This window comes from Giraffa tippelskirchi, chromosome 12, assembly GCF_054371585.1.
Source record: "Giraffa tippelskirchi isolate mGirTip1 chromosome 12, T2T-mGirTip1v1.2.pri, whole genome shotgun sequence".
NCBI classification, from domain to species: Eukaryota; Metazoa; Chordata; class Mammalia; order Artiodactyla; family Giraffidae; genus Giraffa; species Giraffa tippelskirchi.
The window spans coordinates 15,380,087-15,407,198 of record NC_137286.1 but is presented as its reverse complement, the minus strand read 5'-3'; the positions used below and the strand labels follow the sequence as shown (position 1 = coordinate 15,407,198).

General features: G+C 37.1%; 1 protein-coding gene across 20 annotated transcripts in view; it reads right to left on the bottom strand.

Moving 5' to 3' along the window:
- The window catches only part of LOC145529023 (uncharacterized), a 1,122,255-nt gene that overhangs the window by 515,053 nt on the left and 580,090 nt on the right, over positions 1-27,112 (bottom strand). For 18 of the 20 annotated variants that reach the window (XR_014070838.1, XR_014070837.1, XR_014070842.1 and 15 more), the window contains one exon: positions 14,054-14,096. Coding sequence is in view for 12 of the 20 variants with exons in the window: in XM_081548496.1 (XP_081404622.1) it covers positions 14,054-14,096 (43 nt within the window). In the remaining 8 variants the exon portion in view is untranslated. Of the gene's footprint in view, positions 1-13,986; positions 14,097-27,112 lie in introns of those variants that run through there. The other 2 variants (XM_081548505.1, XM_081548504.1) reach the window with 1 other exon arrangement.

The window sequence follows — 27,112 nt, the reverse complement described above, 5'->3', positions numbered from 1 at the left end:
AAAAATTTCAACCATGTGACAGGCCACCGAACTTTTACAAGATATAAAATCTACCCTCCAGAATGCATGTTTCATATTAAGGTAAATAGAGTCCTTAGTTCTTAAAACTCAACAGGTGGGGGGACAAAGAAAACTACAAATACTTTGACATTCCTTCCATTGAGATGCAAAATTGAATTTCCTGCCCTTTGAATCAGGCTGGCCTTAGTGACTGACCTGCTATAGAAGTGATACTGTAGGACTTTTTTTTTTTTTTTAGTTGGAGGCTAATCCTAGATCAAATCCCTTATGAGTATACAGTGGAAGTGACAAATAGATTTAAGGGACTAGACCTGATAGACAGAGTGCTTGATGAACTATGGACAGAGGTTCGTGACATTGTACAGGAGACAGGGATCAAGAAAATCCACATGGAAAAGAAATGCAAAAAAGCAAAATGGCTGTCTGAGGAGGCCTTACAGATAGCTGGGAAGAGAAGAGAAGCGAAAAGCAAAGGAGAAAAGGAAAGATATTCCCATCTGAATGCAGAGTTCCAAAGAATAGCAAGGAGAGATAAGAAAGCCTTCCTCAGAGATCAGTGCAAAGAAATAGAGGAAAACAACAGATTGGGAAAGACTAGAGACCTCTTCAAGAAAATTAGAGATACCAAAGGAACATTTCATGCAAAGATAGGCTCGATAAAGGACAGAAATGGTATGGACCTAACAGAAGCAGAAGATATTAAGAAGAGGTGGCAAGAATACACAGAAGAACTGTACAAAAAAGATCTTCACGACCCAGATAATCACGATGGTGTGATCCCTCACCTAGAGCCAGACATCCTGGAATGTGAAGTCAAGTGGGCCTTAGAAAGCATCACTACGAACAAAGCTAGTGGAGGTGATGGAATTCCAGTTGAGCTATTTCAAATCCTCAAAGGTGATGCTGTGAAAGTGCTGCACTCGATATGCCAGCAAATTTGGAAAACTCAGCAGTGGCCACAGGACTGGAGAAGGTCAGTTTTCGTTCCAATCCCAAAGAAAGGCAATGCCAAAGAATGCTCAAACTACCGCACAATTGCACTCATCTCACATGCTAGTAAAGTAATGCTCAAAATTCTCCAAGCCAGGCTTCAGCAATACGTGAACCGTGAACTTCCAGATGTTCAAGCTGGTTTTAGAAAAGACAGAGGAACCAGAGATCAAATTGCCAATATCCGCTGGATCATCAAAAAAGCAAGAGAGTTCCAGAAAATCATCTATTTCTGCTTTATTGACTATGCCAAAGCCTTTGACTGTGTGGATCACAATAAACTGTGGAAAATTCTGAAAGAGATGGGAATACCAGACCATCTGACCTGTCTCTTGAGAAACCTGTATGCAGGTCAGGAAGCAACAGTTAGAACTGGACATGGAACAACAGACTGGTTCCAAATAGGAAAAGGAGTACGTCAAGGCTGTATATTGTCACCCTGCTTATTTAACTTATATGCAGAGTACATCATGAGAAACGCTGCGCTGGAAGAAACACAAGCTGGAATCAAGATTGCCGGGAGAAATATCAATAACCTCAGTATGCGGATGACACCACCCTTATGGCAGAAAGTGAAGAAGAACTAAAGAGCCTCTTGATGAAGGTGAAGGAGGAGAGTGAAAAAGTTGGCTTAAAGCTCAACGTTCAGAAAACTAAGATCGTGGCATCTGGTCCCATCACTCCATGGGAAATAGATGGGGAAACAGTGTCAGACTTTACTTTTTTGGGCTCCAGAATCACTGCTGATGGTGACTGCAGCCATGAAATTAAAAGACGCTTACTCCTTGGAAAGAAGGTTATGGCCAACCTAGATAGCATGTTTAAAAGCAGAGACATTACTTTGCCAACAAAAGTCCGTCTAGTCAAGGCTATGGTTTTTCCAGTGGTCATGTATGGATGTGAGAGTTGGACGGTGAAGAAAGCTGAGCACCGCAGAATTGATGCTTTTGAACTGTGGTGTTGGAGAAGACTCTTGAGAGTCCCTTGGACTACAAGGAGATCCAATCAATCCATCCTAAAAGAGATCAATCCTGGGTGTTCATTGGAAGGACTGATGTTGAAGCTGAAGCTCCAATACTTTGGCCACCTCATGCGAAGAGTTGACTCATTGGAAAAGACCCTAATGCTGGGTAGGATTGGGGGCGGGAGGAGAAGGGGACGGCAGAGGATGAGATGGTTGGCTGGCATCACTGACTCGATGAACATGGGTTTGGGTAGACTCCGGGAGTTGGTGATGGACAGAGAGGCCTGGCGTGCTGCAATTCATGGGGTCGCAGAGAGTTGGACACGACTGAGCGACTGAACTGAACTGAACTGAATTACTTTACTATATTGTAGTGGTTTTTGCCATACACTGACAGTATGATACTGGCGTAAAGACAGAAATATAGATCAATGGAACAAAATAGAAAGCCCAGAGATAAATCCACGCACCTGTGGACACCTTACCTTCGACAAAGGAGGCAAGAATATACAATGGAGAAAAGACAATCTCTTTAACAAGTGGTGCTGGGAAAACTGGTCAACCACTTGTAAAAGAATGAAACTAGAACACTTTCTAACACCATACACAAAAATAAACTCAAAATGGATTAAAGATCTAAACGCAAGACCAGAAACTATAAAACTGCTAGAGGAAAACATAGGCAAAACACTCCGACATAAATCACAGCTGGATCCTCTGTGACCCACCTCCTGGAATATTGGAAATAAAAGCAAAAATAAACAAATGGGACTTAATTAAACTTAAAAGCTTTTGCACAACAAAGGAAACAATAAGCAAGATACTGTAGGACTTGTAGGGCTAAGTCAAAAGGCTTAGAACTTCTGCCTTGAACCTTTGGAATGTTCATTCTTTGTCACTGCCTCTTGGACATGATCTCTCAAAACCATGTAGCCATGCTGTCAGAAGTCCAGGTCATGTGGAAAAGTCATGTGAGGTGTTTGGTCTATAGTTCCAGCTAAGTTCCCAGCTGATTGTGTCAATGTCAGCTATGTGAATGAATCATCTTGGATGCCCAGCCTAGGTAGGCTTTCAAACAACAAAATCTCCGACCAAAAAATGAATGCAACCATCATGTGTTCCAGCCCTTCCTAAATTCCTTATCTCCAAAATTATGAATTAGAATGATTGTTTTAAGCCACTAAGTAAGTTATTATACAGTAACAGGATAACCAAAAAAAGGCCTAATTAGTATAACATCATCAGATATTCTCTGGGATATCAACACTATCAAGTTATTCCCCAAGTATATTATGATAGAAAGCAACCAAATGGATGGGGCCCTGAGTCAAGAAATAAATATGTTTTTGTCTCCGCCATATAAGAGTAAAATGATTTTGATTTTCTTTAATTATATGGGTAGATGAATAAGTATTTGTGAGAGAAAGTTTCATATAAGCAATTAGTGGCTGTGCTTGCTTGTGCTAGTAAAATATACAACTGGAAATGGAGCTGTAAATTAGTACAACAACCTGATTATGTTTATCATAATCTACAATACTGGATCTCAAAATGTAGTCCCTAGATTAGATGACATTGGATGTGGAACAACTTCTTAAGAAATATATTAAAAATATATTAAATAATATATATCAAAAATAATTAAATGTAAAATATTTCATAATTTAAAAACATAAAAAGAAGTCAGAGAGGAGCAGACATTCTACCTAGAATATAAAAAAACCCTTTCAAACCAATAAGAAACAGAAAACAATCAAAACCATTCAACCACTTCCCCAAAATGGTCACAAACCATGAATAAGCATTTCACAGATTAAAGTACATGAAGGGGCAATAAACACTTGAAAATACACTCAATCCCATTGACAGTTAGGAAAATGAACATTAAAACCAAAAACATCATTTCATTTTACAGCCTCTACAATAGCAAAAATTGAAGCATGACAATACTAAATATTGATAAGAATGCAGGGTAACAAGAAAGTTTATAAACTACCAGTAAATGTGAAAGTCAATACAATCACCACTAATCTAATTTTAAAAACTATACTTACCTTATAAGGTTGAAAACATGCCCCGCCATGACCCATTAATTCTACCTGTGTAAAGCAGAAATGCTCGTGCACATGGGCACCAAAGCCATGTGTAAGAATTTCATGGTAACATCATTTGAAAGAGCAAAAAAACTGAAAACAATGTCCATGGCCTTGAGACTAGATAAATAAATCATGGTGAAGTCACACAAACAAATATTATATAACCTTAAAAAATTAGCAAACACAGCTACCAACAACCCAATATGGATCAATATTGGGAATATCACATTGATTAAAAAAGAAACCCATGAGAAACACACCATATTTAACTTATATAAATTTTAAATGTAGTATATAAACATTAGAGAAATATAATGCTTATTCAACTGAAATTGACATTTTTGTAGGACAAAAAAAGGACAGGTATTGGAATTTTCATATGTTTCAACTTAATATCGATAAATACGGCAAATTATAAAGAAAGGCAATGAAGTGATTGTTAAAAATTCATAAACAAGAAACTCAATTAAATAGAGTAAAGAGGCTTGAATGGGGAGATTCCATGTCCTATAATAATAGCTGAGCCCAACATGAAGATGAAAGACTCCTTCTTTCCTGGCAAGAGCTCAGCCATTGATAAATTGTCGCAACTGATTATCATAGACTCTCTGTTTACTCTAGTTCTCCCAACTTCCTTTTCCCCTCTATACAAGAGTTCTCCTGTTCATTTTTGTGGGGGATTTGCAGGTGGCTCACCATGGTAAAAGTGAAAGTGAAGTCGCTCAGTTATGTCCGACTCTTTGCGACGCCATGGACTGTAGCCTACCAGGCTCCCCCGTCCGTGGGGTTCTCCAGGCAAGAATACTGTAGTGGGTTGCCATGGTTGTAGACCCCAAATTGCAATTCTTTCATAATCCTTAGTAAGTCCTTTTTTTTTTCTTTGACTGAAGAAATAACTTGCAGTCTGTTTGTTTCGGTCAAAAAACAGTTCTCAAACTTGTTTACATACAGCATTCATTTTAGTGGTAAGAGAAACAGTAAATAAGTTAATTTTATATGATGGTTAATCTATGGAAAAGTAGAAATAAAGCAGATAAAGACGGATTTGGTGAGCTTGGAGGTAGGCTGGCTGCTTTATACAAGAGTCACAGAAGATCTCTCCAATTAGGCACGATTAGAAAAGATATTTGATGGAAAGGAAGAAGAGGTCCAACAGCTCTCTGAAGGGAATGGCATTACTGGAAGAGTAAAAGCAAGAACAAATGCTCTGAAAGAGAAGTGTGCTTAGATCATTCCAACAACAGCCAGAGGCCTGTGTAGCTGGGGAAGAATAGTTTGGTAGTGGGGTAGAGAGAGTAAATGAACTGAAGTCAGAGAAGCCAGGGGCCAGATCATCTACAGCCTATAAGACGTTAGAAGGACTTTGTCTTATACAGTGACTCAGATGAAAAGTTGCTGGAGAGTTTTGACCAGAGAAACAATTTGATTAATTTTACCTTTTACAAGAAATACTCTGGGTACAATGTGGAGAAGAGATTGTAAGAGGAAGAGAGGGAGATGGAGAAGCAATAAGAAAGAAAGTGCTTTAATCCAGGCAAGAGAAAATTATGGCATGGAACTAGGATGATTTTCCTGGAGGTAGTAAGAATTGATTCTGGATCTAATTTTGAAGGTAGACTCAAACAATTTCTTAATTCATTGAACACGGTTATGAGAAAAAGAGGAGAGTCAGAGACTCGAGGATGTTTGGATTAGGCATCTGGAAGAGTTAAGGAAAATGAGAGAGGCAAACATTGTACAGCAGTGGCTACAAAATGAAGTTTGGATTTTGAATATTTTCAATTTGAGATGGCTTTTAATCATCTAAATGGAGAAGCTGAGCAGAGAATTAGATATAGGAGTCTAGAGTTCAATGAAAGTCCCTTGGTTGGCACTTAAAATATGGAAATCTTCAAGGTAATAATAATTTTTAAAAAGCTGAGTCTGGGCTAGATCATTAAGAAAGTGATTGTACAGAGAGGAAAGAAGAGTACTGAGGACCAAGACGTAGAGCATTTCAGTGCTTGGTGGTCTGGAAGAGAAGAAAATAGCAAAGATTTAGAAAAAGCAAAGATAAGATGAAATTAAGTGAAAAGGCCCAAAGCCAAGTGATAAAATATTTCATGAAAAAGAAACTTACCTCTGACAGAGAGTAATGGTATTATAGGATGAGGGGGAGTAGCTTTAGTGATATAAGTAACACTTGTTCTCATAATCTGAGTAGTTTACAGTAGCAAATTCCTTTACTGTTTGTTTTAGTATAGAGTATTACTTTCATATATAATAAATACCTCACAATAAAAAATGAAAATAAAAATTCATTGCCAAGAAAGTACATCATGGCATGGGAGGAGGAGGGAGAAATAATTCTTTTGACAATTTCTATAGAAAACAATCCACCTTGGAAGGCAATTTTACTGTAAAATGATGGAAGGACAAACATACATTAACAGTCAAACGTGTACCCCACTCTAGATGCTAGATAACAGATATGCTACCCAAAACAAATTCTTGTGCTTAACCCAAGACAAATTAGTAATTCATAAACAGTGTGCATTGGTAAAAAGTTAAATATTCTGTTAGAAAAGCATGATATGTTAAGCTGTACATAAGTAATCAAATTTTCCAAAAACATTTTTATGAAACATGCTAAAAATGTTTGCAACAAAAGCTGCAAAGTTAATAGAAGAACAACAATCAAAATGGAGCCCTTTGGGTTTATTCATTTATCTTAAATTTCCTCTTAAAAATATAAAACTCATTTTGAAAACTTTTCCCCCTTAAGAAATAATAATTCATTAGGAACACAACACTTCCAAAGTTGTGCTTCCCTTTATTTTAACGTTAAAAACTTCATTAAAGCTTTCCTAATGAGAGAATAAAACTTTCAGATGGAATTTCTGTGCCTGGGTGCATTTTTAAAAATGACAAGAAGCAGTTCTTTTTCCTGACCCATAAGTGGGAAAAAGAGTCATGACAAGGGTGTAGAAAGGAGCACCAAAGGTAGGGTCCACATGGCAAGCAGATCAACAAAAAGATTTAGTCTTTTATTAACAAAGATAAACAGCAAAATTCTAGCCAGCAGCAGAATCTCTCTGTCTCTGTCTTTGTCTCTCTGTCTCTCCCTCTCTCTCTCTCTCTCTCACACACACACACACACACATACACACACCTTTTACCTGCAGCTTCTTGCAACTTTCTTGATGAATATGATGTAACTGCCTTACCAGGGTTACATAACTGATCTCCACTAATGTTAGAGATTACTTTCTCAAGTCTTATTTGCATAAATGTCAAGGGAATCATTTCAAAAGAAAGCAAGCAGGTTTCCTGTAGTTCCTAAAGGATGTATTGCTAGCCTCCAGCCACATGCAGGAGATGGAATTAGACCCAGTCTTTGGGATAATTTTCTAAATTAAAACTGCAAGGGAAGAAGAGAGACATTTGCTAATCCCTAGATATAATCATCTTAAACCTGGTTTGTATATACCTGAATCTGTAAGAACACTGGATCCATTCAAAAATCCTATTGATTTAGTTATTTAAAATGTCAAGTTGATAAACTGACATCATTCTGGCCAAAAAAATTATTTTTTTAAATTTTTTTGGAATTACAATTGACTATGAATGGTGATAATATGATATAAATATTTTTTAAATTAAGCAACCATTTTGCCCACTGGCATACAAGCTTACAATTGGAAACTATTATTATCTAAGTTTCTCCTACCTTCTATTTAATTGGCTCATTTCCTATGGATATCTGAAAATATATATTATGAGGTAAGATTATTTTTATTCATAAAAAATGAATATTTTTATCTATCCTTCCATTACAGCAAGATTATTCATTTCTTTTTAACAATTTATTCAGTATTATGTAGTCATCAATTTTCCAACTAAAATATTATCTAAATTGATTACTTTCCTTAGCACTCACAATTTTTTAGAGAAACAAAACATTATTATTATCACTTTCATCAGGTCTTGCATTACATTACTAATTACTATATATAGCTATGAAGCAGCACAAACCTATTCAGAAGTTTACATTCTCAAAAGATTAGTACTATTGCAGCTGAATGTAAACCAACTCTAGGCTTCTCTCCCTGGTGGCTCAGAGGGTAAAGAATCTGCCTGCAATGTGGGAAACCTGGGTTCAATCCCTGGGTTGGGAAGATCCCCTGGAGGAGGGCATGGCAACCCATTCCAGTATTCTTGCCTGGAGAATCCCCATAGACAGAGGAGCCTGGTGGGCTATAGTCCATGGGGTCACAACGAGTTGGACACGACTGCGACTAAACACAGCACAGCATATAAAGCCACTCCAGTACTCTTTCCTGAAGAATTCCACGGACAGATGAGCCTGATGGACTACAGTCCATGGGGTCACAAAGAGTAAGACATGACTGAGCAACTAACGCATAATCAAAACTTATACTCAACAAAATTAAATATGTGAATTGTTTTATTACTTTAGGACAATGTATGAATATCCCAGAAGGAAATACTGACAAATGTATTAATTTAGTCCTTATTTACAGTTCTATAATGAATATTTGGGGCTTCCCAGGTAGCACTAGTGGTAAAATAAAATCTACCTACCAAAGCAGAACACGTAAGAGACAAAGGATCAGTCCCTGGGTTGGGAAGATTCCCCTGGAGAATGGAATGGCAACCCACTCCAGTAATTTTGCATATGAAATCCCATGGATAGAGAAGCTCGATGGGCTGGAGTCCTTGGACTCACAAAGAGTCGACATGACTGAGTGACTGAGCACAGTGAACATTTATTATGTAATTGTCTTCTGAAATATTAATATTTGCTAGTGAATTTCAATGAGCTTGTGTGTGTGCACGTGCTCAGTCGTGTCTGACTCTCTGCAACTCCATGGACTGTAGCCTGCCAGGCTTCCATGTCCATGGAATTTTTTAAGCAAGTATACTGGAGTGGGTTGCCATTTCCTACTCCAGGGGATCTTCCCGACCCAGGGATCGAATCCAGGTCTCCTGCATCTCCTGCAATGGCAGGTGAATTAAATTCTATAAATACACTAGAATATGTAATTAAATTGCAATAATAATTTATTTCATGTTTTCCTACTAGACATTAAGACAAGAGAAATGCTTACCTTGATTACTCCTGAGCACTCAGTGAATAGTGTTGAATGATTGAATAAGTAAATGATTGATTGAATTATTATAAATCATAATATCTGGTTTAAGTCAAAAATTTTCTACCTGATAAAATATGATTCTATATCAAAAACTTATTCTTCAGAACATAATGATAAGCAACTTTAAGTCACATATCTGTCCTGACTCTGCCTCATATGATTCAGAATATGTTTATACGATTTTTAAAATTATAAACAAAATTTTAAAAAGATCATTTGGAGGGAAACAGGAAGATCCCCAAGACCACACTCTAGAGTCAGCCAATTCCAGCATGAAAAATACAAGAGATGGTTCAAGGCTATACTCCTTATAGTTCAAGCCAGTAAAGATACTTGAAAGAAATCACTGCCCCTAAATCATACTGAGTAGTAATCAGCTATTCATCCATTTGTAACATCAGCCCTGCTCTACAAACTATAAATACATGCTCGTGTAAAAGGTTTGTAAATATCCATGTGTGGTAAATATATGTTTATAAGAAATGGCTTTGGGTATTCATTCTAGTACTATTTCCTTCAACTGTCCTACATACAAAGGAAAAAAATACTCCTTTCTTTATCGTATGAAAACCATTCTCATACTCGCTAAGTAAATATACCCCCCTAATAATGGCATGATTTTCACAGTCTAGTAAAAGGGTTGATTAGGAAAACCACAGAGAGGAAGTGGAGAGGGAAGAGAGTATTTAGTGAGATCCTACCATACACAATGTCTCACAAAGATTACATTTTTTATTAAATTTATTTTTAATTGGAAGATAATTGCTCTACAATATTGTGTTGGTTTCTGCAAGACACTGACACAGATCAGTCATAGGCGTATATATGGTTCCCTCCCTTGATCCTCCCTCCCATCTCTCACCCCATCCCACTTCTCTATGCTGTCACTGAGCACCAGATTTGAGCTCCCTGCATCATACAGCAAATTCCCACTGGCTATCTATTTTACATATGGTAATGTATATGTTTCAATGCTACTCTCCCAATCGGTCCCATACTCTCCTTCACCTACTGTGTCCACAAGTCTGTTAACTATGTCTGCATTTACATTGCTGTCCTGCATATAGGTTTATCAGTCCCATCTTTCTAGATTTCATACATATGCATTAATATGCAATATTTTTCTCTTTCTTACTTCATTCTATATAATAGTCTCTAGGTTCATGCAACTGATTAGAACTGACTCAAAAGCATTCTTTTTTTATGACTGACTAATAATCTGGTGTCTATATGTACTAAAATCTAGTGTATATAGTATATTCATCTGTTGATGGATATCTAGGCTGCTTTCAAATTCTAGCTATCATAAATTGTGCTGCAATGAACACTGGGGTACATGCATCTATGGGAGTTTTAAAATGAGGTGAAAATATGCAAAAAGTAAAGAATAATACAATAAATTTTTAATGAGCTAAAGAACTTCAGTTTTTCTGATGAAAAGACATTTCCTGGTATTATTAATGAAAAGTAAGCATACTAAATATATCCCTTTTTTCCTCTAATCTAATTTCAAAAATAAAGATGTAATCCTAAATTGGACTTTCAAAGAGGAAACATTCCAATTCAAGAATCAACCCATCCAAGCTACTATTATCATTAGAAAGTAAACAAAACTCTCAGGTACCTAAGTATTTGTGGAAGTGTAAAAAGCACACTCTTTACAAATATTTTCTGGAAAAAAAAAATCAAAGATGTATCTAACTAAACCAATACTAATCAAAATATTTTATGAATAGAAAAATATATGATAAAATAAATAGTGTTTTAGCATTGAATAATGACACCTTCATATTTAGAGTTGCCTTTTAAATTTGAGATAACTACTAGGTAGCTCATGAAATAAGCAATCATATGCACAAGACAATAGGTGGTCAAGGCTTTAGCATATGAATGTTTTAGTTCCTAGGTATTAACTTCTGTAATAAGACAGACCAGATTGGGCCTCCTGAATATCATATTTCATCTGTTGATCAGTATTTGGGTTGATGGGCAAATGGCTATTTATAATAGCAATGTCTTGGCTATTGTAAAAAGTGCTGCTATGAACACTGGGGTGCATATAATTTTTGAATTACAGTTTTCTCCAGCTATATGCCCAAGAGTGAGATTGCTAGGTCATATGGTAAATTTATTTTTAGTTTCTTAAATCTTCATACTGTTTTCCCTAGTGGTTACACCAAGTTACATTCCCAACAACAGTGTAGAAGAGTTCCTTCTTCTCCACATCCTTTCCAGCTTTTGTTATTAAATATTTGTAGACTTTTTAACAATGGCCATTCTGACCAGTATGAAATGGTACCACACTGTAGTTTTGATTTGCATTTCTCTAATAACTAGCAATGTTGAGCATCTTTCCATGTGCCTGTTGGCCATCTCTATGTCTTCTTTGGAGAAATGTCTATTTAGGTCTTCTGCCTATTTTTTGATTGAGCTGTTTTTGTTGTTGCTGTTATTGAGTTGTATGAGCTGTTTGTACATTTTGGAAATTAAGCTCTTGTTGGTCTCATCATTTTAAATATTTTCCCCGAGTCTGTAGGTTGCCTATTCTTTTTGTTTATAGTTTCCTTTGCTGTGTAAAAACTTATAAGCTTGATTAGGTCTCATTTGTTTATTTTTGCTTTTATCTCTATTGCCTTGGAAGACTGACCTAAAAAACAATGGTACAATTTATGTCAGAGAATGTTTTGTCTATGTTCTCTCCTAGGAGTTTTATGGTGTCATGTTTAGTGTTTAAGTCTTTAAAGCTGTTTTGAGTTTATTTTTGTTTTTGGTGTGAGGGAGTGTTCTAAGTTCATTGACTTACATGCACTGTCCAGCTTTCCCAACACCACTTGCTGAAAAGACTGTTTTTTCTCCCTCAAAGGCATACTGATTACTTTCAATTCAACTTACTTAAGAAACAGCTAATGCAAGAGGAACATTTTGACCCTCCTCTCTGTCTTCCTGAAAGCAGGAAATGAATCTCTCATGTGAAAGGTACACTCTGTATTTGCAGGTAGAAGGACACATCTTATCACCAGAGATAGGGAATCTGAACTGAGAAGACTACCTAAACAATTCTTATTTCTGTAATATAGTACCCCAAATTCGAATCCTGTTTCAATTCCGTACTAATTAAGCACTCAAACCTAAGTTTCTTTGTCTTGTCAATTCCTTACAAATTCACTGTCTTAGTAGAAAAGTATAAAAGTTGCCTGCTTTGGACACTTCTTATGTCCCATTTCTATGAGACCTCCATGTACACAAGTTTTTTCTTTTTTTTTTCTTTTTCTACTGATCCACCTTATATCAATGTTATTATCAGTCTAGCCACTAGAACTCAAAAGGGAAAAATTTCCCCTCTCTGACATTAACAATAATACACAATTTTTTAAAACTGATACCATACAAGGGCACGTTGGCTTCAAGGTCTCTGCATTTGAATATTCCATTTTATGGGAAGCTTTTCCTCCAGACAGCTGCTTAGCCCACTCTTGAACTTTCTTCAGATCTTAAAAGTCACTTTCTCAGAGGGCTTCCCTGACACACTTTTGTAAAACTGCAATCACCCTCCCCACTCTCAGCTCTTCTTACACTCTTTATTCTGTTTTATACTTTTAACACCATCTGACACATTGCTTGCTTCCTGTCACTTGTTCATGAGAATATAAATTTCAGAAAGTAAAGACAGTATTTTGTTTAATTCTCTAATATTAGGGCATAGAGTACTGCCAGGCACAGAGAATACATTCAATAAATATTCATTAAATGATAGGTGAATAAATGAATATTTTACACGTCTAACTGAGATGTAAGTTAGGTAGTTGTTTTTATACCTTAAGCTCCACATCAATTATGTGTTAAGAAGTGAAAAGGGGAGACATTTTTAGAACATAATTTGATTGGTTTTATCATTAGTATTCTAAAGGACATACAATCAGAAAAATGGGCAAAGAACATGAATGGCAATCCAGTACAGAAGAAAAAAATAATAACCCACAAATATGAAAAGAATATCAAATTTTAAAATAATCAAAAACATATATTCAAATGACAAAAAAAGTTCTTCACTTTTTACTTCAGAAAGCAATTTTTTTGTTGTTAAAATGCAGTTTGGGCAAGCCTGTGATGAAAGGAGCTCTCATGGACAAGTGATGGCTGTATAAACTGATATAAAACATATTTGGACAAAAAATTTTAAACAAAAAATTTCTCCTAGCTTTTGCCCCAAAATGTGTAACTTTTGGCCCAGTATTGCTTCATATTGAATTTTACTAGGAAAAAATGGAGATGTACATAAAGATTTATGACAAGAATTCCCATTATATCAATAGTAAAACATTGTAGGAAAAATGTAAAATTACTATTTAGTCACTATGTCATAAAATATAATAGTAAATATATTGGCATAATAAAATATAATATTAAATAGCATAATATAATGGCAAAATATTCTTCAGTTCAGTTGCTCAGTTGTGTCCGACTCTTTGTGACCCCATGGACTACAGCATGCCAGGCCTCCCGGTCCATGACCAACTCCCAGAGTTTACTCAAACTCATGTCTATTGAGTCAGTGATGCCATCCAACCATTTCATGCTCTGTCGTCCCCTTCTCCTCCCGCCTTCAGTCTTTCCCAGCATCAGGGTTTTTTCAAATGAGCCAGTTCTTTGCATCAGGTGGCCAAAATAGTCTTAGTAAATCATATAAAACAAACTAAATATTCACTCATAGGATGTGTTATTCTGCTTGTGTTTCCATAACAAAACGTCACAGACTGGGTGATATAAACAACAGAAATTTAATCTCACAGTTCTGGAGGCTAGAAGTCCGACACTTCTCCCCTTACCTTCCACGGTGCATCCCTTTTGTGTTCTCACATGGTCTTTCTCCTGTGGAGAGAGAGAGAACAAGCTCTTATGTCTGTGGCTTTTCCTCAAAAAACAATCCTACTGAATTGGGAATTCCACCCTTACAACCTCATTTAAACTTAAATTCCTACTTCAAGTCTCTATCTCAAAACATAGTCATATTGAGAGTTAGGATTTTAACGTATGAATTTGGAGGGGATAAGATTTAGTCCATAAGAGACCGACTAAATAAGTCACTATACAATCACAATATGAACTATTACGCAGCTCTAAACAAGGGTTTGCATTTTCTAAGAAGATTCAATAACCTGGTCTATTTAACAATTACGATTAGTGAAAAAAAATTAGTTTAAAAAATCTAATAATCTCAAGTTAGTTTAAAGAAACTCATGATATTTTTAAAAAACCTAATGTAACATATATTTGAAAAAGCTCTATTAAATTGCTTCTTAAACAGTTGGAAAGGACTTTGCTTTGTTTTTATCTCATTTTGTCCTTAACGTGTATGCAAATAAGCTGCAAAAGAGCAAAGTACTATTTAAGTTCTTTCCTCACCTAAAATATATGAACAAAAATATTTTCAAAATTAAAAACAAAATTATGGAAAATATTTAAGTTGGCATGCTCTCAAACCATACAACAGAAAGAAATTTACATTGCTAAGCCTCTTAATACCTTCCTGCATTGGTCTGTTATGAAACCAAGAGCTATGAGCTTAACATATCAATAAATCCAAATAATATTTACATCGGAGAATTGACACTATAATGAAACATACTCTCCCCCATGGCTTTTTATCAAAGCATCTACTTTATGTGCAAAAACTAGATCAGAAAAAGGAAATGTACCTACATCTCCTTCACTTAGAAAATATGTGAAGTTAGTAAATGTCTCCCAAAGATTGACAGTGATTCAGATAATAAGAGGAGGGCAATTCACTGTCTCTAACAGTTTCAAATTACTTTTATTTTATAATCTTCACAACTTTAAGGTCCCTGTCTTAGACAATGAGAGTCTGAGTGAGTTGCAAATTTGGAATCCTCCATTTGTTATATCAGGGCCCTGTCAAAAGTACCACATGAGGTAGTTTTGCCTTTATAGTCAGCCAGAGGCACAATGTCAAGGCCAGGTAGCTCTATGCTCCCAATCCTTAGAAGGAAAGAGGTAAAGAGAAACAGAAGTGAATAGTAAGATTGGTGTTCATGAAGCAATCTGTCTACAAAGTGAAAAAAAGAAAAGATAAAGTTTCCTCTAGCGTTTTGGATGAAATATATATTCACTTTAAGACCCAAGGCTAAAATTTTTAAATACAATAGAAACACAACTCTATCTAAATATTAATAATGATATGAAATATGTGACAGATATTTGCCTTAGCAAAATGAACAAAGTCAAATTTATAACAGATTATTTTTAAAGCCTAATTATTTGAATGTTAAAATCACAAATCAGCATACAACTAACATTTCAAATACTTTTATTGCTATTACTGGCATTAGTCGAAATCATGTAATTAGTAGTAACGCTTAAGTAAAACCAAACATGTGCTTTACTACATTGTGCACAAGTTGCCATAAATGTATATTCATATATACACACAAAGCAAGTTTTTCTTGCTTAACTGAGATTTTCTGAATTTAGGGTGATAAAGTTATAATGATGGGAGATATTTTTGCCTCAGTGTGTGTACTTGTGCTTAGTCCCTCAGTTGTGTCCGACTCATTGCAACCACATGGACTGGCAGGTTCCTCTGTTCATGGGGATTCTCCAGGCAAGAATACTGGAATGGTTTGCCATGCCTGCTAAAGGGGAACTTTCTAATCCAGGGATCGAACCCAGACAGGTGGATTATTTACTGTCTGAGCCACTAGGAATACATATACACAAAGCAAGTTATTTTTTCTTGCTTAACTGAGGTTTTCTGAATTTAGGGAGACAACACCATAATGATGGGAGATATTTTTGCCTCAGTGGACCCGGTGCTAATGAAATTGCATTTTTATTACAGTGACTAGTATATCAGTTGTAAAGAAAGATTGCACAATTTTATTTACTTTATTTATGACATATGGGATATTACATATATTATTGAGTGCCTATACTATGTTAGGCAATGGAGCTTAGGTCATGAACCAAAAACACATGATCACTACCCTCAGAGAGTTGATAGTCTTAAATCGACCAGACTGAAAATGAAAATCTATATCACAGGATCAAAATCAAGGGCTTAGCAGGGTCACCCACCTTCTTTCTAGAAGCTGAGGAGGAGACTCCTTTCCCTGACCTTTCAGGTTCTAGTGGTTGCCAGCATTCCTTGGCTTGTGTCCACATCACTCTAAGCTCTAACTTCATGCTCACTTGATAGCCTTCTCTTTGCATATCATCCAATCTTCCCTCCTGTCCCTCTTAGGATAATGTGATTGAATTTAGGATTTATCCTCATCAGTTCAGTTCAGTCACTCAGTATATCAGACTCTTTGAGACCCCATGGACTGCAGCGCAACAGGCCTCCCTGTCCATCACCAACTCCCAGAGTTTATTCAAACTCACGTCCATTGAGTGGGTGATGTCTCATCCAGCCATCTCATCCTCTGTCGTCCCCTTCTCCTCCTGCCTTCAATCTTTCCCAGGGTCAGGGTCTTTTCAAATGAGTCAGTTCTTTGCATCAGGTGGCCAAAGTATCGGAGTTTCAGCTTCATAATCAGTCCTCCCAATGAATGTTCAGGACTGATTTGCAGTCCATGAGTCACAAAGAGTCAGACATGAATGAGCAACTGAACTGAACTGAACACAGTCAAATGCTTTGGCATAGTCAATAAAGCAGAAATAGATGTTTTTCTGGAACTCTCTTGCTTTTTCGAAGATCCAACAGATGATGGTAATTTGATCTCTGGTTCCTCTGCCTTTTCTAAATCCAGCTTGAACATCTGGAAGTTCATGGTTCATGTACTGTTGAAGCGTGGCTTAGAGAATTTTGAGCATTATTTGCTAGCATGTGAGATGAGTGCAATTGTGCAGTAGTTTGAACATTCTTTGGCATTGCCTTTCTTTGGGATTGGAATAAAAACTGACCTTTTCCAGTCCCGTGGCCACTGCTGAGTTTTCCAATTGTGCTGGCATATTGAGTGTAGCTCTTTCACAGCATCAGCTTTTAGGATTTGAAATAGCTCAACTGGAATTCCATCACCTCCACTAGCTTTGTTCACAGTGATGCTTCCTAAGGACCACTTGACTTTCCATTCCAGGATGTCTGGCTCTAGGTGAGTGATCATACCACCATGATTATCTGGGTCATGAAGATCTTTTTTGTATAGTTCTTCTGTGTATTCTTGCCACCTCTTCTTGATATCTTCTGCGTCTGTTAGGTCTATACCATTTCTGTCCTTTATTTTGCTCATCTTTGCATGAAATTTTCCCTTAGTATCCCTAATTTTCTTGAAGAGATCTCTAGTCTTTCCCATTCTGTTGTTTTCCTCTATTTCTTTGCACTGATCACTGAGGAAGGCTTGCTATCTCTCCTTGCTATTCTTTGGAACTCGGCATTCAAATGGGTATATCTTTCCTTTTCTCCTTTGCTTTTCACTTCTCTTCTTTTTAATAGCTATTTGTAAGGCCTTCTCAGACAGCCATTTTGCTTTTCTGCAATTCTTTTTCTTGGGAATGGTCTTGATCCCTATCTCCTGTACAATGTCATGAACCTCCGTCCATAGTTCTTCAGGCACCCTATCAGATCTAATCCCTTAAATCTATTTGCCACTTCCACTGTATAATCATTAAGGGATTTGATGTAGGTCATACCTTGATGGTCTAGTGGTTTTCCCTACTTTCTTCAATTTAAGTCTGAAGTTGGCAATAAGGAGTTCATGATCTGAGTCACAGTCAGCTCCCAGGCTTGTTTTTGCTGACTGTATAGAGCTTCTCCATCTTTGGCTGCAAAGAATATAATCAATCTGATTTCAGTATTGACTATCTGGTGATATCCATGTGTAGAGTCTTCTCTTGTGTTGTTGGAAGAGGGTGTTTGCTATGACCAGTGCATTATCTTGGTAAAACTTTATTAGCCTTTGCCCTGTTTTATTTGGTACTCCAAGGCCAAATTTGCCTGTTACGCCAGGTGTTTCTTGACTTCCCACTTTTGCATTCCAGTCCCTTATAATGAAAAGGACATCTCTTTGGGTACTAGTTCTAGAAGGTCTTGAAGGTCTTCATAGAACCGTTCAACTCCAGATTCTTCAGCATTACTGTTCAGGGCATAGACTTGGATTACTTGCATTCCAGTCCCCTATAATGAAAAGGACATCTCTTTGGGTGCTAGTTCTAGAAGGTCTTGAAGGTCTTCATAGAACCGTTCAATTCCAGCTTCTTCAGCATTACTGTTAGGGGCATAGACTTGGATTACTTGATATGAAATAGTTTGCCTTGAAAAAAAACAGAGATCATTCTATCGTTTTTGAGATTGCATCCAAGTACTGCAGTTCGGACGCTTCTGTTGACTATGATGGCTATTCCATTTCTTCTAAGGGATTCTTGCCCACAGTAGTAGATATAATGGTCATCTGAGTTAAATTCACCCATTCCAGTCCATTTTAGTTCACTGATTCCTAGCCATCTCCTGTTTGACCACTTTCAATTTGCCTTGATTTATGACCTAACATTCCAGTTTCCTATGCAATATTGCTCTTTACAGCATCGGATTTTACTTCCATCACTCATCACATCCACAGCTGGGTGTTGTTTTGCTTTGGCTCCATCTCTTCATTCTTTCTGGAGTTGTTTCTCCACTGATCTTCAGTAGCATATTGGGCACCTACTGACCTGGGAGTTCATCTTTCAGTGTCCTATCTTTTTGTCTTTTCATACTGTTCATTGGGTTCTCAAGGCAAGAATACTGAAGTGGTTTGCCATTCCCTTCTCCAGTGGACCACATTTTGTCAGAAGTCTCCACCATGACCCTATAATCCTGGATAATCTCCCCATTTCAAGACTCTCATCTTAATCACATTTGCAAAGACTCTGTTTCCATATAAGGTAACATGTCCCAGGATTAAAACCTGAAGAGGGAGGGATGGTGAGGCAAGAGAAGTGATGGCACCATTCACCTATGACACCAGTCTTCAATATTTGCATTTCATATATTTCTTCTGCTTTAGTGTTCATTTCTAAAATGTTACTTCTTTTGTTTTTAATTTTACCTAAATTCTTTTTCCTCTTTCTGAGGCTTTCAAATTCAGATTTATGTTGTTCTTTAATGTTTTTAATTGTTTTCTTAATATCTTTTGGCTCATTCTAAGATATTATAGTTTTGATCTGCATTTTGAACAAGTCTTTCTCACAGACTTTAATTTCTGTAGAAATATTCTTTTTTTCCTTATATGTATTTTTTGTATGGCAACTGTACCTGCGATTTGATAATGTTTCTATATTTCATTTTTGTGTAAATTTCATTTTCCTTCTCTCTTAGTAGATTTCATTCAGATATTTTCTAATGTCACAAAGCCCTCTCTTCGCTTGCGTTTTATGGTATTAAAAATATGGCACCTTGTTTTCTGAGATTCTCTGATACTTTTGCCTTTTCTATCTTCTAATTGTATTTCCTTTTTTACTTGGATCTCTGTCAATTTACATCCCAGTAGTATTTTCCCCTCAGGGTAGAGTCCCATCTTGAAAAAGAACCTCTAAATCAGAGGCTCCTACAATGCAAACCGGCTTAGTAAGAAATGGATAGGAAGCCTTGACTCTCCATTAAAGCATCTCAAGTTATGTTAATGTCCACTGACCAAGATTTTTCCTATTTTAGTGAAGCAGCTCCTTAGTAGGTCATGTGTCTGCATACATGTATAGATAGGTAAGTGAGGGAGAAAGAGAGAGATGACTGATGATAATTAGCTAAAGAAACACACACACACACACACACACATATATATATAAAACGTTTAACAACCCCAATATTTTCTAGGTTTCCCTTTTAATATGATGTTTTTCAGAGATGAATTGATATGAAACCCTTCTTCAGTTCAGGTCAGTCGCTCAGTCGTGTCCGATTCTTTGCGACCCCATGAATCACAGCACGCCAGGCCTCCCTGTCCATCATCAACTCCCGGAGTTTACACAAACTCATGTCCGTCGAGTCGGTGATGCCATCCAGCCATCTCATCCTCTGTCGTCCCCTTCTCCTCCTGCCCTCAATCCTTCCCAGCATTAGGGTCTTTTCCAATGAGTCAACTCTTCGCATGAGGTGGCCAAAGTATTGGAGTTTCAGCTTCAACATCAGTCCTTCCAATGAACACCCAGGACTGATCTCCTTTAGGATGGACTGGTTGGATCTCCTTGCAGTCCAAGGGACTCTCAAGAGTCTTCTCCAACACCACAGTTCAAAAGCATCAATTCTTCAGCACTCAGCTTTCTTCACAGTCCAAATCTCACATCCATACATGACTACTGGAAAAACCATAGCCTTGACTAGATGGACCTTTGTTGGCAAAGTAATGTCTCTGCTTTTCAATATGCTATCTAGGTTGGTCATAACCTCCCTTCCAAGGAGTAAGCATCTTTTAATTTCATGGCTGCAATCACCATCTGCAGTGATTTTGGAGCCCAAAAAAATAAAGTCTAACAGTGTTTCCCCATCTATTTCCCATGAAGTGATGGGATCAGATGCCATGATCTTAGTTTTCTGAATGTTGAGCTTTAAGCCAACTTTTTCACTCTCCTCTCCCCCTTTCATCAAACCCTTCTTAGGTAATAGGAAAAAGGAAATAAAACTTTTTGATAACTACTTATTCAATATATTAACTAAATCATTTCCAAGAGGAATATAGCCTAATATTCCTTCTTCTAGAGAATGAATGCTTTGGTAACTCATTCATTTAAAAAAATCAAGCGTTTACATAATGGTCAGGACTCTTTTATGAGTGCTAGGGAGAACACAGTGAATTGAAGACAGACCCTGTTCCAGACTTCAAAGAGTGTACATCCTCACATAGAGATAAAAACTAAATGTCAAACACAACAGAAAGATAATTTTATATTGAGTTAAGTCTAGGAAAACATAGTAGAAATTACAAATAGGAACTGAGGTGGGTCTGGGATGTGTATTACTCTTGTAAGGGTGGTCAGTGAATGGTTCCTTTAGAAGGTAATCATTGAGCTGACACCTGAGCTACAGAAAATTTGTAAAGACAGTAGAGTAGAATCATTGACAGCAAGGATTCTGGAGCCAGAGTCTTGAGTTAGAAGTCTTGCTCTATAATATCCTAGATGTGGAACACTGGGGAAGTTACTTAAACTCTTTGTACCTCAGTTTACTAGTCTGTAAAATATAACAATTATCATACCCACTTGACAGGCTTGTTGTTGTTTAATTGTTAAGTTATATCCAACTCTTTGTGACCTCAGGGACTGCAGCATGCCAGGCTTCCCTGTCCTTCACTATCTCCCAGAGTTTGCTCATATTCATGTCCATTGAGTCAGTGATGGTATCTAACCATCTCATCCTCTGCTGCCCCCTTCTCCTTTTGTCTTCAGTCTTTCCCAGCATCAGGGTCTTTTCCAATGAGTTGACTCTTCACATCAAGTGGCCAAAGTACTGGAGCTTCAGCATTAGTCATTCCAATGACTATTCAGGACTGATTTCCTTTAGAATGGACTGGTTTGATATCCTTACAGTCCAAGAGACTCTCAAAGAGTCTTCTCCAGCACCACTACAAATCACCATTTGTAGGTGATGTCCATGTGTAGAGTTGTCTCTTGTGGCTTGTTGTTAGAATTAAGTTAATACATATCAGAAATACTCCAGAGGAAATGGAAAGTTCAAAGATTCTAAGGCAAGAAAGGGCTTGGGGTGTACAAGAAAATTGGAAGGTAGTGATTACAAAGTAGGGTGCCATGAGCTGAGCTTCAAGATTTGAATGAAGACCCAAAGTATCTAGGGCCCCAAGACAAAGCAGAGACAGAACCTCACTACTCAAATTCATCTATAAGAGACAAATACCATAAGATATTTCTTGTATGTAGAATCTTAAACAAGGAGTACAAATGAAATTGAGTTACAGATGTAGAAAACAAATTTATGTTTACCAGAGGGTAAGAAGGGAGGAGCGATAAGTTGGGAGATTGGAATTGACATGTTGCTGCTGTTGTTTGGTTGTTAAATCATGCCCAACTCTTTTGCAACTCTATTAACTGTAGGCCACCGGGCTCCTCTATCCATGGGATTTCCCAGGCAAGAATACTGGAGTGGTTTGCCATTTCTTCTTCCAACGGATCTTCACAACCCAGGGATTAAACCCCAGTCTCCTGCATTGGCAAGTGGGTTCTTTACCACTGAGCCAGCCATGAAATTAAAAGACACTTACTCCTTGGAAGAAAAGTTATGACCAACCTAGACAGCATGTTAAAAAGCAGAGACATTACTTTGCCAACAAAGGTCCATCTAGTGAAAGCTATGGTTTTTCCAGTGGTCATGTATGTATGTGAGCACCAAAGAGCTGATGCTTCTGAACTGTGGGGTTGGAGAAGACTCTTGAGAGTCCCTTGGACTGCAGAGAGATCCAACCAGTCCATCCTAAAGGAAATCAGTCCTGAATACTCATTTCAAGGACCGATGCTGAAGCTGAAGCTCTTATACTCTGGCCACCTGATGCAAAGAGCTGACTCATTTGAAAAGACCTGATGCTGGGAAAGATTGAAGGCATGAGGAGAAGGGGACAACAGGGAATGAGAGGGTTGGATGGCATCACCAACTCAATGGACATGAGTTTGAGTAAACTCTGGGAGTTGGTGATGGACAGGGAAGCCTAGCGTGCTGCACTCCATGGGGTCGCAAAGAGTCAGACACGACTGAGTGACTGAAATGAACTGAGCCACCAGGGAAGCCCTGGGATTGACACATACACACTATTATATATAAAATAGATAACTAATAAGGGCCTACTATACAGCACAGGGAACTCTACTTAATACTCTGTAATAACCTACATGGGAAAAGAATCTAAAAAGAAGAGTGGATAAATGTATATGTATAGCTGATTCACTCTGCTGTACACCTGAAATTAAAACTGCTTTCTAGATCAACTATATCCCAATTAAAAAATAATAATAATAACTCCTTGCCAGTTACAAGGAATGTGGTTAACTGATAGTTTCCAGCAGTCATCACCCTCAGATCCACTTCACTTTTTAAGCTAATGGCATTCTTTCTTTGGGATGGTCTCAGCCAGTGACTGAGCAAGACTCCACTACAAGGCCAAGCCTTCTACTGCAAGACTCATTTAGGAGCAAATATTGCTCCATAGTAAACTTTTGAGGTGGCAGGGGATGGGGTGGGGAGGCACTTTTAGATCTGCATTGTCCTTCTCTGCCAAATCCTGCTGTGTCCCATTTTCTTTGAAAGATGTTTCTCCTCCAAAACCTAAGCATTCTTAACTCTATTTCATCAAGAACCCAACCAATACAAAGACCATAATAACTGGTTTATATTTTAATTTAAATATAATGGGGAACCATTGATGGTGAGATGATTTCTTATGTAGAAAACAGGTTTTAAGAGGGAAAGAGTAAAAGCAGAAGACCACTTAGTGGGTTATTGAAGTGGCCTGACAAAATAACAGTATAGGTTTAGGTTGTGGCAAAAGAGATGGAGAGAACTATTTATATTAAATTTACATTTTGAAGCTAAAATCAACAGGACTTGCTATAGGTTTGGATGTGAAGATCAAGGAAAGTGTGGTAACACAGCTAACTTCTAGATTTTTGTCTTGAGACACCTGGTGAATTTGAGACCAAAAGCAAACAAACAAAAAATGATACAACCTTGAAAGGCAGGGGAAATCAAGAGTTCTATTTTGACATGTAAATTTTTAATGCCTATTAGATACTGAAGAAGTGATGTTCATGTGCCATGAGGTGAGCTTCAAAATATGAATAAACACCCAAAGCATCTAGGGCCCTAAGGCAAAGCAGGGACAGAAACTCACTACCCAAATTCATCTATGAGAGACAAGTACCATAAGATACCGTTTATATGTAGAATCTTAAAAAAGAGTTCAAATGAACCTATCTACAAAACAGAAATTGAGTTACACTTAGATAAATACATATGTAGAAACAGCAGTATGAAATACAGCTTGCTTTATAAGTTGTTTTCTGGATTATTCTTCCTTCTAGAATGAAACCAGCATTTGAGCATTTTTTACTAGCATTTAATATGATATTTGAAAATGGTTCCTTCAATCATGTTCATCACTCCATTGACATGCTTTTGACAAAACAAGGGTAATCATGACAATTTCCTTTACAATATGTTATAAGATGGATAAATCAATTTAAATTTGGATGATCTCCCATTAGGGAACAAGTGGCTTATAGTTTTTTCATCTCAATGGTAATTAATGATAGTTTCTATGTTTAAATCACTAAAAGGGGCTTCTATTTAATTCCAGACAATTCTACCTAATAATATGTAAACATGTACTATATTATTATACATGTACAATATACATACACACATGAAATGAATAAAGGACCAGAGGAGAAAAAAAATTTTTTTTAAATTAATACTAGTACTTTTCCTGGTGGTCCAGTGGTTATCATCTTATAATACAGGGGAAACGGGTTCCATCCCTGGTCAGGAAATGAAGATTCCACATGCCAAGGAGCAACTAAGTCCATGAACTGAAACTGCTGAGCTTGCACCATTCCACAACTAGAGAGTCCATGCATCACAACTAAAGATCCTACATGATGTACCAAAGATCCCACGTGCTGCAACTAAGACACAATGCAGCCAAATAAATAAATAATAAACAAATAAAATGAGATTAATGCTGAAATAACTATCACATTCACAAAAAAATAATGGCAGATATTTTAAGAACTTAAAATGGATATTAAAATTTTAGCTTAATTAGTTATGAGATTTTGCGTTGTTAATTACATTTAATGATTATAATTGACTTTAAGAATAAGACAAACTTAACACTTCATTTATTCCTAAATATTTGAATGCCTACTCTATTTCAAGTACTATTAATGGATATAAAACACAATTCTTGCCTGCTGTAATAGATCTCAGTCAAGTGGGGAGATACAACATTGTATATTTATATAATTGTTTCTCATTGAAATTAAAATATTTCTATAGGGGAAAAACATAGAGTGCTAATCTAGTTTTGGGTGTGTGTGTGTGTATGTGTGTGGTGATGATTTCTCTTCCCCTTTTCTCTGATTTAGCAGGGATTTTAAGAAGGATTAAGAGGTAGAGGTGATACTGAATGAGTCCACAGTGGCCTATTCATAACCTTTTGGGATACATTTATATGTGTCTGTCACTGTGTTTGAAAAAAAATTAAAAAGAAGATGAAATAGATTTCCCTTAAAAAAGGAAATAATTCAAAGAATATTGGATAACAGAATGGAAGGAAAGTCTCAAGATCTTGTTATTAATCACTTATTGAAAGTGTAGGTGTTTTTTAAGGCAAAAATGAAAGTACCATGGACTGAGTGTCTTTAACAACAGAAATTTATTGCCTTGTGGTTCTGCGGGGGGCTAGAAGTTCAAGGTGAAGGTTGCAGTAGGGTATGAAAGAGAATGTGTTCCATGTCTCTCTTCTAGCTTCTGGTGGCTTGCTGGCAATCACTGATGATTTTTTGGCTTCTGCTTCATCACCTCAATCTCTGCCTTCATCTTCACATACCTGTTTGTGTGAATATCTCTGTCTAAATTTCTCCTTTTTAATAAAAACACAAATGATAGTTGAGTAGGGGGTCTACTCTGTTCCCATATGACCTCATTTTAACTAATTACATCTGCAATGAACCTTTTTCTGAAATAGGTCATATTCCTAGGTATATTCTGTTTTTCCTTCTGTTAGTTTATTGTCACACTCTGGGCTCTGTCCCCGTGGGATTCTCCATTCTTGATAAAATCTGAGTCATTGTGATTGCAGGCCCTTGTAATCAAGGAGGACACTATGAGGGAGCAGGACACTATTGGGCCTTCCCAGCAGAGACCCCTTGCCCATGTCCTCTGCTGTAGCTCCTCTCTGCAGACAACAGAATCTGATGTACATTTCCTGAGTTAACAGATGTTAAAACCTCCAACAACACAAGAGAAGACTCTACACATGGACATCACCAGATGGTCGACACCAAAATCAGATTGAATATATTCTTTGCAGCCAAAGATGGAGAAGCTCTATATAGTCAGCAAAACAAGACTGGGAACAGACTGTGGCTCAGATCATGAACTCCTTACCACCAAATTCAGACTTAAATTGAAGAAAGTAGGGAAAACCACTAGACCGTTCAGGTGTGACCTACATAAAATCCCTTATACAGTGGAAATGGCAAATAGATTTAAGGGACTAGATCTGATAGACAGAGTACATGATGAACTTTGGACAGAGATTCACGACACTGTACAAGAGACAGGGATCAAGACCACCTCCATGGAAAAGAAATGCAAAAAAACAAAATGGCTGTCTGAGGAGGCCTTACAAATAGCTGGGAAAAGAAGAGAAGCGAAAAGCAAAGGAGAAAAGGAAAGATATTCCCATCTGAATGCAGACTTCAAAAGAATAGCAAGGAGAGGTAAGAAAGCCTTCCTCAGTGATCAATGCAAAGAAATAGAGGAAAACAACAGATTGGGAAAGACTAGAGATCTCTTCAGGAAAATTAGAAATACCAAGGGAACATTTCATGCAAAGATGGGCTCCATAAAGGACAGAAATGGTATGGACCTAACAGAAGCAGAAGATATTAAGGAGAGGTGGCAAGAATACACAGAAGAACTGTACAAAAAAGATCTTCACAACCCAGATAATCACGATGATGTGATCACTCACCTAGAGCCAGACATTCTGGAATGTGAAGTCAAGTGGGCCTTAGAAAGCATCACTACAAACAAAGCTAGTGGAGGTGATGGAATTCCAGTTGAGCTATTTCACATCCTGAAAGATGACACCGTGAAAGTGCTGCACTCAATATGCCAGCAAACTTGGAAAACTCAGCAGTGGCCACAGGACTGGAAAAGGTCAGTT